The following is a 13,768-nucleotide window of genomic DNA, read 5'->3' as shown; positions in this document are numbered from 1 at the left end:
GGCACCAACTGCATGGTCAGCCTGAGACCGATCAGTTGATGCAGGTACCTGTTTTTCATTTTCGATCTCCAGATCACTTGCATCAAAATAGGAGTTTGAGAAGTCGGTGTCCGATACGCAATAAATCAATGATAGTATTTTTCTTTGCACATCCGCTTCACTGTCTCGCCTGATTTATGCTACTCAAGTACACTCCGGGATTTGACGTCAAATTAGTGAGTATAACAGTCCTCCTAGCAAGGAGGGTCTACCTATCACGTAACAGTAAGTTTTTTCTTTTTTTTTTTTCTGCCCTTTGCCCCGAATATCAACTTTAGTTGACATCCGCCCTCAACCCCTTGTGTCGACAAAAGTCGATATCCACCATAAGTTATTAATATTTGTGAAAACCTATGCCTCAGATTAGCTCAGTTTCTGAAGTTTATAGTTTTTCTTTTCCTCCAATTAACTGGTCCTGTGGGCAAATATTGTCCCATTTTCCTACCAGCTTTCTTCTCAACCTCTTTATATAATTTTTCATGTTTGCTTTCTCCTAATTTTAAAGACGGTGGCAGCCATGTGTACACCTTTTACACCTTAAAACCTGGAAAAACTAAATCTGTTTTTAGGCAAGGATGCTTGTTTTGTGCTTTTTTTTTCCCATATACATAAATGTTAAAATAATCACTGCAGTTTTGTGTATTCACTGAATACTGCTGCTTCTCAGGTCCAGGGCAGTATGATGGTGCTGTGGTTAGTGTAGTTGCTTTGTAACAGCAGGGCATCGTGCTAGTTAACACTCCAGTAGAGTGGAGTCCAAACTTGGGTAGGTCACTCCTGGAGTGCCATTTGCTTCTTGGCACTTGGCTACTTTTTGTTTTTTCTAACAAATCTGCAAGGCTTGTTTAACAAGTTGAAATTGGTGGCCTGTTTGGAAATGAATAAATAGTCTAATCATTCTTTTGAATATTTGGTGATGTCCAAGATGCAGTCAGACAAGGTAGTTTTCCACCTGTGACTTGGCGAGTCTCCAAGTTGCTTCTTCCTGTTGGTTGAACACCAATTACCCACATCCAGTTCCTAGAAAGCAAGAAAGCCTTGGTTTAACTATTATATATTAAAAAGTGGTGTATTTCAGGTCCTGAAATTTTTTTTGGTAGATTGGTGGGCAGTAATTACTGTCCCTCCTACTCCAGTGCTGTAGTAAGGTCCTCTGAAGGCCTGTTTTCTGTGAATTGGGTCCATAACTGCATCCCTAACCCTTCTTGACATTTCCTCAGTCTTTCATTGATACACTTTTTCTTTCTGTGACTGTGACAATTTGCTAAGCTAGAAATAAAATGTCAGGTGAGGGAGTTTGATCAATCCATTGGAGGTCATGCCACCTTGTGAAATTACCTCTACTTGGAAAATGTTGCCATTCAAAATGGCCTTTTCTTTCATTTTTTCCAACCAAGAGAAGAAGATTGCTTACTGGCTTCTTGTAGGTCTTGGCAGCATGTAGATGGTTGTTCATAACTCTGAACATGTATTTATTCCTGGCTACTAAATGATGGGTTTTTTTTTTCTCCACTTTCCTTGTGCCTATTTTTTACTCTACTAGGGCTACATTTACAATGCAAATGACTCAACTTTTGTGTATCTGTGGTAGATACTATGAATGTGAAAGAGGAACTAGGATGGTGGGGGCAAGATGTGAACAGTTCTGATGCAAATCAATGGTTTGCCAGTTTATTAATGTTGAAGGGGAATGTTCTGTCAGTATCTGTCTACAAAAATCTCTCAGGAAAACTGTGCTGTTAAGGCATGCTGCTTCTGTCAAAAAATGCATAGCATTAAGTCTTCACCTCGATTTCTTTCAATTGGCATGTCAGAATCAGTACTGACATCCATCTTGATTTTAAGTGCAGAGTTATGAGGAAGGGTGCAAAAGTAAAGATTTAAAAGTATAGATTTTATATGGTCATTAAAATTAGCTGTGAGTAGTCTAAATTCAATTTGAAAAGTTGATTCCATACTTAACAAATAATAACTTGTCATTTTTATATAAAAACAAAAACAGGTGGTTTTGTGTAATTTTACAGTAATTTACGATTTTTTTTTATTTATTTTTTTAATAATATTATTGTGCACAATCTTTTTCCCTCACAGTTGACCACAGCCGAATTCGTTTACAGCTGGGTGATAATGATTACATTAATGCCAGCTTGATCTCCATGGAGGAAGCTCAGCGCAACTACATCCTCACACAGGTAAAGTTCCATTACAGTTTTGGGGTACTTAACAATTCTAGCTGCTCTGTACTGCAAATCTTTTAGCCCACCTTTCCTGGTCAGAATGGTGGTTGTAGCAAGCTTGTACCAGATTTCTCTTAAAACAAGAGCAACATTTATTTATATGGCACATTTTCATACAAGCAGTGTAGCTCAAAGTGCTTTACAGAATTAAATGAAATGAAGTTAATATCAAACAAACAAACATGATTAGACAATATTCAGTTTGTAACAAAGAAAAAGGTAAGATTGAATTGCCAGGAGGACAGAAAAAACAAAGTAAAAAAAAATAAACTGTCAAAAGTCTGCATGTTCTGGTTAATTCCTTTGCACGTTAAGAACGGCTGTGAGAGGAACAGTCTTCCATATACACTGCTCACAAAAATTAAAGGAACACTTTAAAGAAACACATTAGATACATCAGATCTCAATATGAAGTTGGATATCTATACAAATAACGACAGGGCAATGTCTTAGGAACAAAAGGATGCCAAGTCTTTTAATGGAAATAAAAGTTTTCTGCCTACAGAGGGCTCAATTGTGTAGACACCCTAAAATCAGAGTGAAATGAAGATGTGGCAGGCTAGTCCATTTTTTCAAAAACTTAATTTCTGCTACTCAAAATGCTTTTCAGTATCTTGTTTGGCCCCCACGAGCTTGTATGCATGCTTGACAACGTCAGGGCATGCTCCTAATGAGACGACGGATGGTGTCTTGTGGCATTTCCTCCCAGATCTGTATGAGGGCATCCCTGAGCTGTTGTACAGTCTTAGGAGCAACCTGGCGGCGCCTAATGGACCGAAACATAATGTCCCACAGATGTTCTATTTGGTTTAAGTCAGGGGATCGTGAAGGCCATTCAATTGTTTCAATTTCTTCATCCTCCAGTTACTGCCTGCATACTCTTGCCACATGAGGCCGGGCATTGTCGTGCATTAGGAGGAAACCAGGACCTACTGCACCAGCGTAGGGTCTGACAATGGGTCCAAGGATTTCATCCTGATACCTAATGGCAGTCAAGATGCCGTTGTCAAGCCTGTAGAGGTCTGTGAGTCGCTCCATGGATATGCCTCCCCAGATCATCACTGACCCACCACCAAACCAGTCATGCTAAACGATGTTACAGGCAGCATAATATTCTCCACGGCTTCTCCTGACCCTTTCACGTCTTTCACATATACTCAGGGTGAACCTGCTCTCATCTGTGAAAAGCACAGGACGCCAGTGGTGGACCTGCCAATTCTGGTATTCTATGGCAAATGCCAATTGAGCTCCCCGGTGCTGTGCAGTGAGCACAGGGCGCAGTAGACATTTGGGCCCTCAGGCAACCCTCATGAAGTCTGTTTCTGATTGTTTGGTCAGAGACATTCACACCAGTGGCTTGCTGGAGGTCATTTTTTAGGGCTCTGGCAGTGCTCATCCTGTTCCTCCTTGCCCAAAGGAGCAGATACTGGTCCTGCTGATGGGTTGAGGACCTTCTACGGCCCTGTCCAGCTCTCCGAGAATAACAGCCAGTCTCCTGAAATCTCCTCCATGTTCTGGAGATTGTGCTGGGAGACACATTAAACCTTCTTGCTGCAGCACGTGTGGTTGTGCCATCCTGGAGAAGTTGGACAACCTGTGCAACTTCTGTAGGGTTAAGGAATCGCCTCATACTGCCAGTAGAGATGATTACTCAAGCCAAAACTAGCACGAGTGGAAAACCAGCCAAAAAAGATCAAGAGGGAGAAACTTGAAATGACCTCCACATGTAAAACCAGTCCTGTTTTGAGGGTTTTCTAATTGTTGCCACTTTAGTGCACCTGTCGTTAAGTCCATGAACACCAATACAGCTGAAAGTGATTAACAATGACCTCAGCTGCTTAACCAACCAAAAAATTATCAGACAAGTTTAATTGATTTCATGCCAGGGCCAATAAAAAAAGTGTTCCTTTAATTTTTGTGAGCAGTGTATATGCGGTTGGATTCCATTCCCTTACATGGCATGCAATTTAGACATCCAAATCACTCCTCTCATTGCTATAAGTAAAGACCACCAATTAGCCATAGCTCCTCTGCTACGCTAATAGCAGCCATGTCATCTTCACTTCAGAGCAGGTAATCTACCTGAGTCTAAGCACGTTTTGGCCATTCCAGTACTTTGTTGGGAGAACATGTAGGTAAAACACAGGGGTTATTGCTGGAAGAGATATTGGTCAGGCACTTACAGTATGGTCTGCATGTGCTTCCCAATGATCCAGTGAATTGATGAGACACTGTGATGTAAAAATTGACACCAATCCTTTGAATTAGACATAAAACTGACCCCCTAACTCTGTGTGATTATAAAAGATCCCAGGGTATTTTTTTTTTGTTTGGAGAAGAATAGTTTGTACCCTAATGTCCTGGCTACATTGCTCACCACAGCCTTGTGATTCTCACTCCCTAACCATCTCATGTCCCCTATTGATTGACTATCACTCTCACCACCTAATATCTAATGCGTGTCGAGGTGCCAGCACAGGAATGGCTGCCATTCATCTAGGTGGATGTTACACATTGGTTGTTTGAAGTGGTTCCCCATGGTCTTTGTAAAGTGCTTTGAGTAGGTTAGAAAAACACTAAATAAATGTAATTTTAATTATTATTTTGAATTATTACTGAGGATCTGAACAGGGCCAGGTGAAGTTTCATGTTCCTTGCCTCCCTTAACATTAAGGAGAAGCTTTGAAAATATATCTAGGCATTCTTAGGTTATAAATTCAGCTTGTGTTTTCCTTTGTTGAACCTATAATTTGAGAAACTAAAATGTAATATGTGCATTTTTTTTGAGCTAACATTTGACTTTAATATACTGGCTGTACATTTCATCTAAATTATAAATAAAAAGAGTTAACAAAAAGGGAGAAATTCCCAGGTATCCCAGCATACGGTATTATCCCTTTGACATGGCATGATACTTTAATGTTTGAAAATATTGTCAGTATTACATTTTATTGTTCTAGGAGAAAGTAGGGTGAAATGACGTTTTTTATTGGCTAACTAAATCGATTACAAATGCAAGCTTTCGAGCCAGCCAGGCCCCTTCATCAGGCAAGATTACCTTGTCATTTCACCCTATTTTCTCCTGTATCAATCTATGGCTAACATAGTACAACACTCTTCTGCTATTTTATTGTTCTGTTATTAGTTGACTGATAAATTTTGAAGTCCTTTACCTCTTCAGAGACATGCAGAAAAATGGTGGCTATCATGGCCCCAGACCCTTTTTTCCTTCTTTTCTCCCCTTAAGAATGTGCTGCATTTTTTTTTTTTCATTGTAAAATTAGAATAAGCAGTGAGAAGCAATGTACCTTTTTAAAGCTAGGTGGGCTACTGTTAACTATCCCATGTAGAAATAATGTGTGGTCTTTAACAGGGGCGTCACTGCCCTGGGGTACACTTTTTTATTTATTTATTTTAATGTATTTATTAACTAACGAGCATAGTGCCAGTGGAATTTCCAGCACAGAAGTAAAGCTGCGGCTTGTCTATCGGCTGTTGACAGAGACCTCCATTAAAGCACAGACACCCGGTTTCACTGGATTTCTACGGATAAAATCATCCACACTTTAAGTAATAAGACAAAATTGTGAACGTTCACTGGTCAGCAAGCTTTCTAGTAAACCATTTTGAATCCGTTCTTGAAGGAAACTATCATCAGTTGATACTAAGTGTACCTGATTGCCCAGTATTGTAACTGAACCCATTTCTTTTTGTTTTTTAGACTTAGAATTGGAAGCTTAGAGGAGACATTGTGTACAGAAAGACAGCTGTTGAAATTGTTCAAGTAATGTATTGCTGCTGTTTGCAATTTGTAAAACTATAGAATTTTTGTTTTAAGTCGGCCTGTTTTGTGTAGCATAACCGTTTAGTTGGGTCAGAGCGGAAGTCGACAGACTAAGGCTGTGTGGGGAAACGCTCTCATAATGTGGACAGGAAGGAATACAGAGAAATTATATCTTTCAGTTTTGAAGAGCGAAAAGGGCTGAAAATTAAAGAAGAAAGTAGAACAGTACCCACATTTAGTCTGAGAAAGTTAACAAAAAAAGAGCAGGGCTTTCTTTTTTGGTATAATAAAATTTGACAGATTCAATGGTGCAAACACATTAACAGTCCATTTGTATGGATGTGCTTGTTAATAAAGCCAGAAAGTGGTTGCAGCATTGTGTAGCCAATAGCTTATTTTGCATCCTTTTAAAGCATAATAAGGCATGTTAGAAACCCCTGACTAAAACACTCCTTTGAATGCTGATGTCTTTAACTCAGGGGTTGCATCTGTAGTTTGTGGGATAAGTGGATGTTGTAACAGATATTTAGCTGTTTAACCAAATTCATTATGAAAATGAGGGGAAAAGAGAACAATCTTTTTTTTTTTTTCTTTCCCATTTTAGATTTACATACTTCAACGCTACAAAAGTGAATTTTTTGAGCCATCTGGCAAATTTTATAAACCTTGCATTCTTAACAAGGTAAAGGAACCCCTGTTTAAAGTGTGTGTGCACAATCGAAAATTCTTGGCAGGGGTAGAGTGGAACATATCGAGAGTGCCAGATGTCGATGAAATGAGGGAGCACGGATTTTACACAAGTATTTTTAATAGATGCAGTTTCACTGCTTTACTGACAGAAGTTAGAAGACATGAGCATGGCAGGGTCTGTCAATAAGTGCATGTTCATAGAATTTACAAAACGGTTCACAGAGTATGCTAATATCTTGAGGACTCACTCTGTCATTATCTGTGTTTTCTAGAATTTGGCATGTCACAGTCCACACAAAATGATTGTTGCGACTAAAACTGCAGTATTTTAGGCAATCAAGGATAAGGTCAAAACGTTTTCTTTTTTGCTTGGCAAGTACTTGAGACAACAGGCATTTCATATTGTATACAGCAGTCCAGTATAAATTGTCCAACAACATTTATTTCTATAGCACATTTTCATACAAACAATGTAGCTCAAAGTGCTTTCTTTACATGATAAAGAAAGAGAAAAAAGACCAAATTAAATAAGAAAATAGAATTTGGGAACACTAATTAACATAGGATAAAAGTAAGGTCCGATGGCCAGGGAGAACAGAAAAAAAAGAACAAACTCCAGACGGCTGGAGAAGAAGAATAAAATCTGCAGGGTTTCCAGGCCACAAGACCACCCAGCCCCCTCTAGGCATTCTACCTGACATAAATGACCTCAATCAGTCCTCATTGTATTCAGGGGTTACATGGAAGAACTTGAAGATGGCGGTCAAGTGGACTTAATTGTGGAGTTTTATTGGTTTCTTTAATAATCGTGTCACATAAATTTATCAGAATGTCTGTATCTCACCCTGAATTATCAAAGTACTTGTTCATATTATCGTGTGTTTACTTTTTATTAATGACAGCCACACACATGGGGACATTAAAAGTGTAGTAGACGTATCGGGTAACGTTGATAACAATAGAAGATTTGTCTTGGTATAATTGCATAATGTTAAGATTCCTTCATGGAATTTCAGAAGTGCAAAGGGCAAGTGTGGGAACAAAAATGGTGTTCATTGTCAGGGCCCAACACTAACTTTTAAAAACAGTTACCAGGCTTGGCAAGGAAAGATCAACTTTTGATTGCAAAACCAAAAATATGATTGACATTTTTAACAGCCTATCACCCCACTTAATCAGTACTAAAACTTTGACTTTAGTACCAATAGAAGCTTTCGTACTTGTACCAGAACACTGCAGAAGCAAATAATGGATCACTCCTTCATCACCCCTATCTCACTGCTGTTTAGACGCCCCGACCTGCAGATACATGTGCCTTCCTGCTGCCCTACAGATCATTATGCTTAGCTTTTCAGCTTGAGTTTGCAGCGTGTTGAGATGTATAAAATATGTTCGAAGAACGTGCTCTTCCTTGGTGATTGGAGTAAGATGTAATAGATATATTGCAATGAGGATTGGTGTGTTCCCATGGGGTTCCAGTCATGCTTAGAAATAACTGTGAGGTCGTTGAAAGCGACAGTTTACTTCCAGTGCTGAAATAAACAAAATGCTGCTACCACTTTTTCAGTGCCAGTATACTGCGCAACTATAATCTGTTTTTAATTGTGGGAGCATCTGTTAAAATTTGTCATAAAAAATTTAGGTTGGCTGCTGCACCCAATTTCCGGCGCCGCATCCGAGTGGCAGCCTTTCCAGCAGCCGATATGACTTTATCTTTTTACCTTTTATCTCTTTTTTCTCTATCTCACTGATCACTTCTACCACTTTCTTTTATGTGGAATTGCTCCCTGGACACTTTTTACACATTTTTACTATTTTACTATTTGACATGGATTTTACACTCGAGAATCGCCTATTCAAGTAGTCAGCTTAAAGCACTGAGAAGAAATGCTTATGCCGGTGTGGTTCCTTATTTACCTGACGAGGTAAGAAGACGATATCGGGCAGCCGAGCCGCGCAAAGATAAAAATAAGATTAAATCGAGAAAATGGCGTTATAAACCGTCGGTGCCTTCTGTGATCCTGGGAAATGTAAACTCACTACAAAATAAGATCGACGAACTGGCTGTGCTGGTGAAAAATGTCAGAACCTACAGAGAATGCAGCTTGCTGTGTTTTAGTGAAACATGGCTAACGTCTATCATCCCAGATGCTAACGTGGAGCTACCCGGGTTTAGCACAGTTAGAGCGGACAGAGAGACAAGTACCTGTGGAAAGAAAAAAGGAGGAGGACTCGCTCTCTATGTCAATACAAAGTGGTGCAACTCAGGACATGTAAACGTTAAAATCTCCACTTGCTGCAGGGACATCGAACTGTTGGCCGTAAGTCTGCGCCCTATTACTTGCCCAGAGAGTTTGGACACGTGATTGCTGTTATTGTTTACACCTCCCCTCAAGCGAACGCGAGATAGCGAGTGACATCATCCATTCCGCAGTTGCTAAGTTACAAACGCAGCACCCTGAGGCACTTGTGCTAATCGCTGGAGACTTTAACCATGTAACGCTGGATAAAACATTACCTGCCTTCTCCCAGTATGTGGATTGTAACACTCGGGGAAACAGGACTATTGACCTACTATATGCAAACGTTAAAGACGCATACAGCGCCACCCCACTGCTTGGGAAAGCAGATCATAACCTGGTTCTGCTTCAGCCTCAATACAAACCAAGAGTGAGGGAGCTACCTACAACCACACGCTCATTCAGGAAGTGGTCCCCTGAGGCAGAGCAGGCTCTGAGAGACTGCTTTGGAACTACAGACTGGGATATATTGCTGGGTCACATAGTGAGAACATTGAAGAGGCTGTTGAATGCACAACTGATTACATCAACTTCTGTATGGACATTGTAGTTCCAGTAAGAACAGTATGCTGCTATGCTAACAACAAGCCATGGATTACAAGTGACATCAAGGGCCTTTTGAACCAGAAGAAAAGGGCTTTTAAAGGTGGTGATAAGCATGAGCTGAAGTGCGTGCAGAAGGAACTCCGAGTCCAGCTCAGGGCGAAAGAGCAGTACAGGAGAAAGCTGGAGCAGAAGTTGCAGAACAACAGCATGAAGGAAGTGTGGGATGGGATGAAGATTATCACTGGCTGCAGCTCAAGCGGGTGCCGCATCGAGACAGACGTGGAGAGAGCAAACCAAATGAACAACTTCTTTAATAGGTTTGATCACAGTAACCCACTCTCACCTCGAGTACTGCATCCTCCAACCATCCTTCTGCTGATACCAGCATAGGTGAGACATCCCCACCCACAATTACAGCAGCCCAGGTGAGCAGAGAGCTGAAAAGACTTTGTGCCAGCAAAGCAGCGGGTCCAGATGGTGTATCGCCACGATTGCTGAAGGCCTGTGCGTTGGAACTGGGGAGTCCTCTACAGCGCATCTTCAACCTGAGCCTGGAACAGGGAGAGTCCCAGGCTTTGGAAAACATCTTGTATCACTCCTGTCCCAAAGGTATCACGTCCTAGTGAGCTGAATGACTTCCGCCTGTTGCTCTGACGTCACATCTGATGAAGACCATGGAGCGCTGCTGCTTCACCACCTGAGGCCACAGGTCCGCCACGCCCTGACCCTCTGCAGTTCGCATACCAGGAGAAGGTGGGAGCGGAGGATGCCATCATCTATATGCTTCATCGATCCCTCTCCCACCTGGACAGAGGCAGTGGTGCTGTAAGAATTATGTTTTGGACTTCTCTAGCGCCTTCAACACCATCCAACCTCTGCTCCTTAGGGATAAGCTGACTGAGATGGGAGTAGATTCACACCTTGTGGCATGGATTGTGGACTATCTTACAGACAGACCTCAATATGTGCGCCTTGGGAACTGCAGGTGTGACATTGTGTGCAGCAATACAAGGCGCCGAGGGGACTGTACTTTCTCCGGTCCTGTTCAATCTATATACATCAGACTTCCAATATGACTCGAGTCCTGCCACGCAAAAGTTCGCTGATGACACTGCTATTGTGGGCTGCATCAGGAGTGGGCAGGAGGAGGAGTACAGAAAGTTAATCAAAGACTTTGTTAAATGGTGCGACTCAAACCACTTACACCTTAACACCAGCAAGACCAAGGAGCTGGTGGTGGATTTTAGGAGGCCCAGGCCCCTCATGGACCCTGTGATCATCAGAGGTGACTGTGTGCAGAGGGTGCAGACCTATAAATATCTGGGAGTGCAGCTGGATGACAAATTGGACTGGACTGCCAATACTGATGCTCTATGTAAGAAAGCTCAGAGCAGACTATACTTTCTGAGAAGGTTGGCATCCTTCAACATCTGCAGTAAGATGCTGCAGATGTTCTACTAGACGGTTGTGGCGAGTGCCCTCTTCTACGCGGTGGTGTGCTGGGGTGGCAGCATAAAGATGAAAGACGCCTCACGCCTGGACAAACTTGTTAAGAAGGCAGGCTCCATTGTAGGATTAAAGTTGGACAGTTTAACATCTGTGGCAGAGCGACGGGCACTAAGCAAACTCCTGTCAATCATGAAGAATCCACTGCATCCACTTAACAGTGTCATCTCCAGACAGAGGAGTAGCTTCAGTGACAGACTTTTGTCACTGTCCTGCTCCACTGACAGACTGAGGAGATCGTTCCTCCCCACATTATGCGACACTTCAATTCCACCCGGGGGAGTAAATGCGAACAGTAATTTATTTTAATTCTTTTCATTTGTATTACTATTTAATTTAATATTGTTTCTTTGTATCAGTATACTGCTGCTGGATTATGTGAATTTCCCCTTGGGATTAATAAAGTATCTATCTATCTATGTATCTATCTATGTATCTATGTATGAGTGGGAGAGCCAAAATGTGTATTTAGTTGCCTGCCTGTCAAACTCTTAACACAAAACAAGTGGTTGGAATGGGCCTCCTCACCAGTGCACATTATCTGCCAAATTCAACATGGAGTACTGGTACCTCTTCTTAGAGTACCAGTGAATACCTGCACCTCTTCAGAATTCTTCACGGGGGGTATCATCATTGTTTCGCGGGGAAGTAAGTTTCGCCGTACTATAACGTATTCTTAGTGTAACATTGAGTACAAAGCATCTCTTCAGAAATCTTCACAAGGGATTAGCACCTGATCTGTGATGACACAACGATGTAGGGTTCACCGTACCAGCATGTTTTCTTAGTATACCTTTGACTACTGGCATGTCTGCCAGAAATCTTCATGGGGGACTACCCCCTGCCCGCAATTGTAAATTGAGTACATTTCAATTAATTGCCATATGTAGAGTACCACCAGTGATTTGGTTCCACTTCAAGAACTGCACAAAACAGTTTTAAAGTAAAGATTTCTCTATGCGTAGCAGTACTTCTGCTACTAACACCACTGCCAACTGTGTAACATATGAATATATTTTTTATTCTGCTGTTAGTGTTGCGGGTTGATGTAGAATCTCAAGCACATTTGCAAATAAAAGTCAATAAGAGTCAATAAAAGGCCTTTGTCACGCGAGTTTATCACAATAACATAATAGTGAAGCCATAAACCTTTGCTAGAAATGCTACGACTACTTTTTCCCAGTGCAAGTCTACCATATTTCCTTCACCTTTATTTATCTGCCATCTTGAATACCCATGGCTGACAGGACGAATAAAATTCTTTTGCTGTAACAACCACTTTGTAAGTTACACATTATATTACATTTTACATTTTATTTAGTGCAAAGTTTGACTACCTTTTGAGCTGTTGAAATAGTTTCTAAGAAAAACTCTTGCTGTTATGTCATTTGATCAAACAGTTGTGGCCAAAGTATAGTTTGGGCTCCATTGATGTTTCCTCATGAGTGCCACTGTAGCACGTTGGTGTGCACTGCTTCTTCATAGCTCCCTGAAACCAGGCTCAGTTACAGCGTAATCACTGTTTTTGTGGAGCTGGCATGTTCTCCCTGTCTTAACATGAGTTTATCACAAATATTTCACTTTTTTGTCATTTTTGCATTCATAACATTATTTAACTGTGTGTACTGAAAAGGGTGAACTTCCCATCAAGTATTCTTATTGGTGAATCAATTATAAAATATTGGTTTGTTATCCTTTTAATTTTTTGTTTTCATGCTAACATTTTGTTTAACTTTAATGCCAATTTTTGACAATTTGTTGCTTAAATATATTTAAAAGGTTCCATTTTTACACAAAAACTGCTTTCTTATTTGATTCAAGAGAACCCTTTTGAGGAGAAAAGTTACATTGTTAAAATTTAGTTATTCTAACGTGTTTTTTTTGTTCTTTCTTCCTTCCCCCCCCCCAGGGTCCACTGCCCAACACTTGTGGACATTTTTGGGAAATGGTGTGGGAACAGCGTACACATGGTGTGGTCATGTTGAACAGAGTCATAGAGAAAGGTTCTGTGAGTATTTTGCCCAGGTTTACCTGTAATTAAAAGTAGTTTTCTTCTGATGCGTTCTGTATCAGGTAGTATCACAATAAATTAACTATTTTTTCCCATTATTTCAGAGTTTTATTTTTTACTTTATTTTTAAACTATGTGATAATGTTCTGTGTCTTGGATCTTAATCAGAATGCCCCCCTAAACATGCTTGCTGGAGGGTCATAATAGTAGAACAGTAATGGTGGTACAGTCCTACTCATCCAACATAAATGACTCAGATCTTGTGCTGGATCCCTATCTTATGTAAAGTCTGTATGTTCTCCTCATGTTTGCAATTTCAGTTACATTTGTACCACAATATACTGTAGTCTACATTACTTGTAACTAATTTCTCTTTATGCGCAGATGTTTAATTTTTTTAAGTGGTGAATGAGGCAGTCCTTTTCATTTTCAGAATTAGGCAAATGTCTACATTGCTGTCAAAGGCCATTGCAGTAGTAACAAGAATGCTGTTAAGATAGATAGATGGATACTTTATTAATCCCAAGGGGAAATTCACAAGGTTGGCTAGGCCCCTGCCACAACCCTACATCCATATTCAAAATGAAAGTGGGTTTAGAAAATGGATGGATGGTGTTTTTGTTGCCCACTCACCAATTGTTTAATGGCCATATCC

At 40.7% G+C, this 13,768-nt stretch overlaps 1 protein-coding gene across 1 annotated transcript in view; it reads left to right on the top strand.

The window, feature by feature from the left end:
* ptpn1 (protein tyrosine phosphatase non-receptor type 1) overlaps window positions 1-13,768 on the top strand; it is a 103,791-nt gene that overhangs the window by 47,697 nt on the left and 42,326 nt on the right. Inside the window, exons 3-4 of the mRNA XM_039734622.1 lie at window positions 2,131-2,231; window positions 13,012-13,110. Coding sequence (XP_039590556.1) covers window positions 2,131-2,231; window positions 13,012-13,110 — 200 coding nt within the window. The remainder of the gene's footprint in view (window positions 1-2,130; window positions 2,232-13,011; window positions 13,111-13,768) is intronic.

This window comes from Polypterus senegalus, chromosome 14 (genome assembly GCF_016835505.1).
Source record: "Polypterus senegalus isolate Bchr_013 chromosome 14, ASM1683550v1, whole genome shotgun sequence".
NCBI classification, from domain to species: domain Eukaryota; kingdom Metazoa; phylum Chordata; class Cladistia; order Polypteriformes; family Polypteridae; genus Polypterus; species Polypterus senegalus.
Note: the sequence above shows the minus strand (reverse complement) of the source record. Positions and strands in the feature narration are given on the sequence as shown.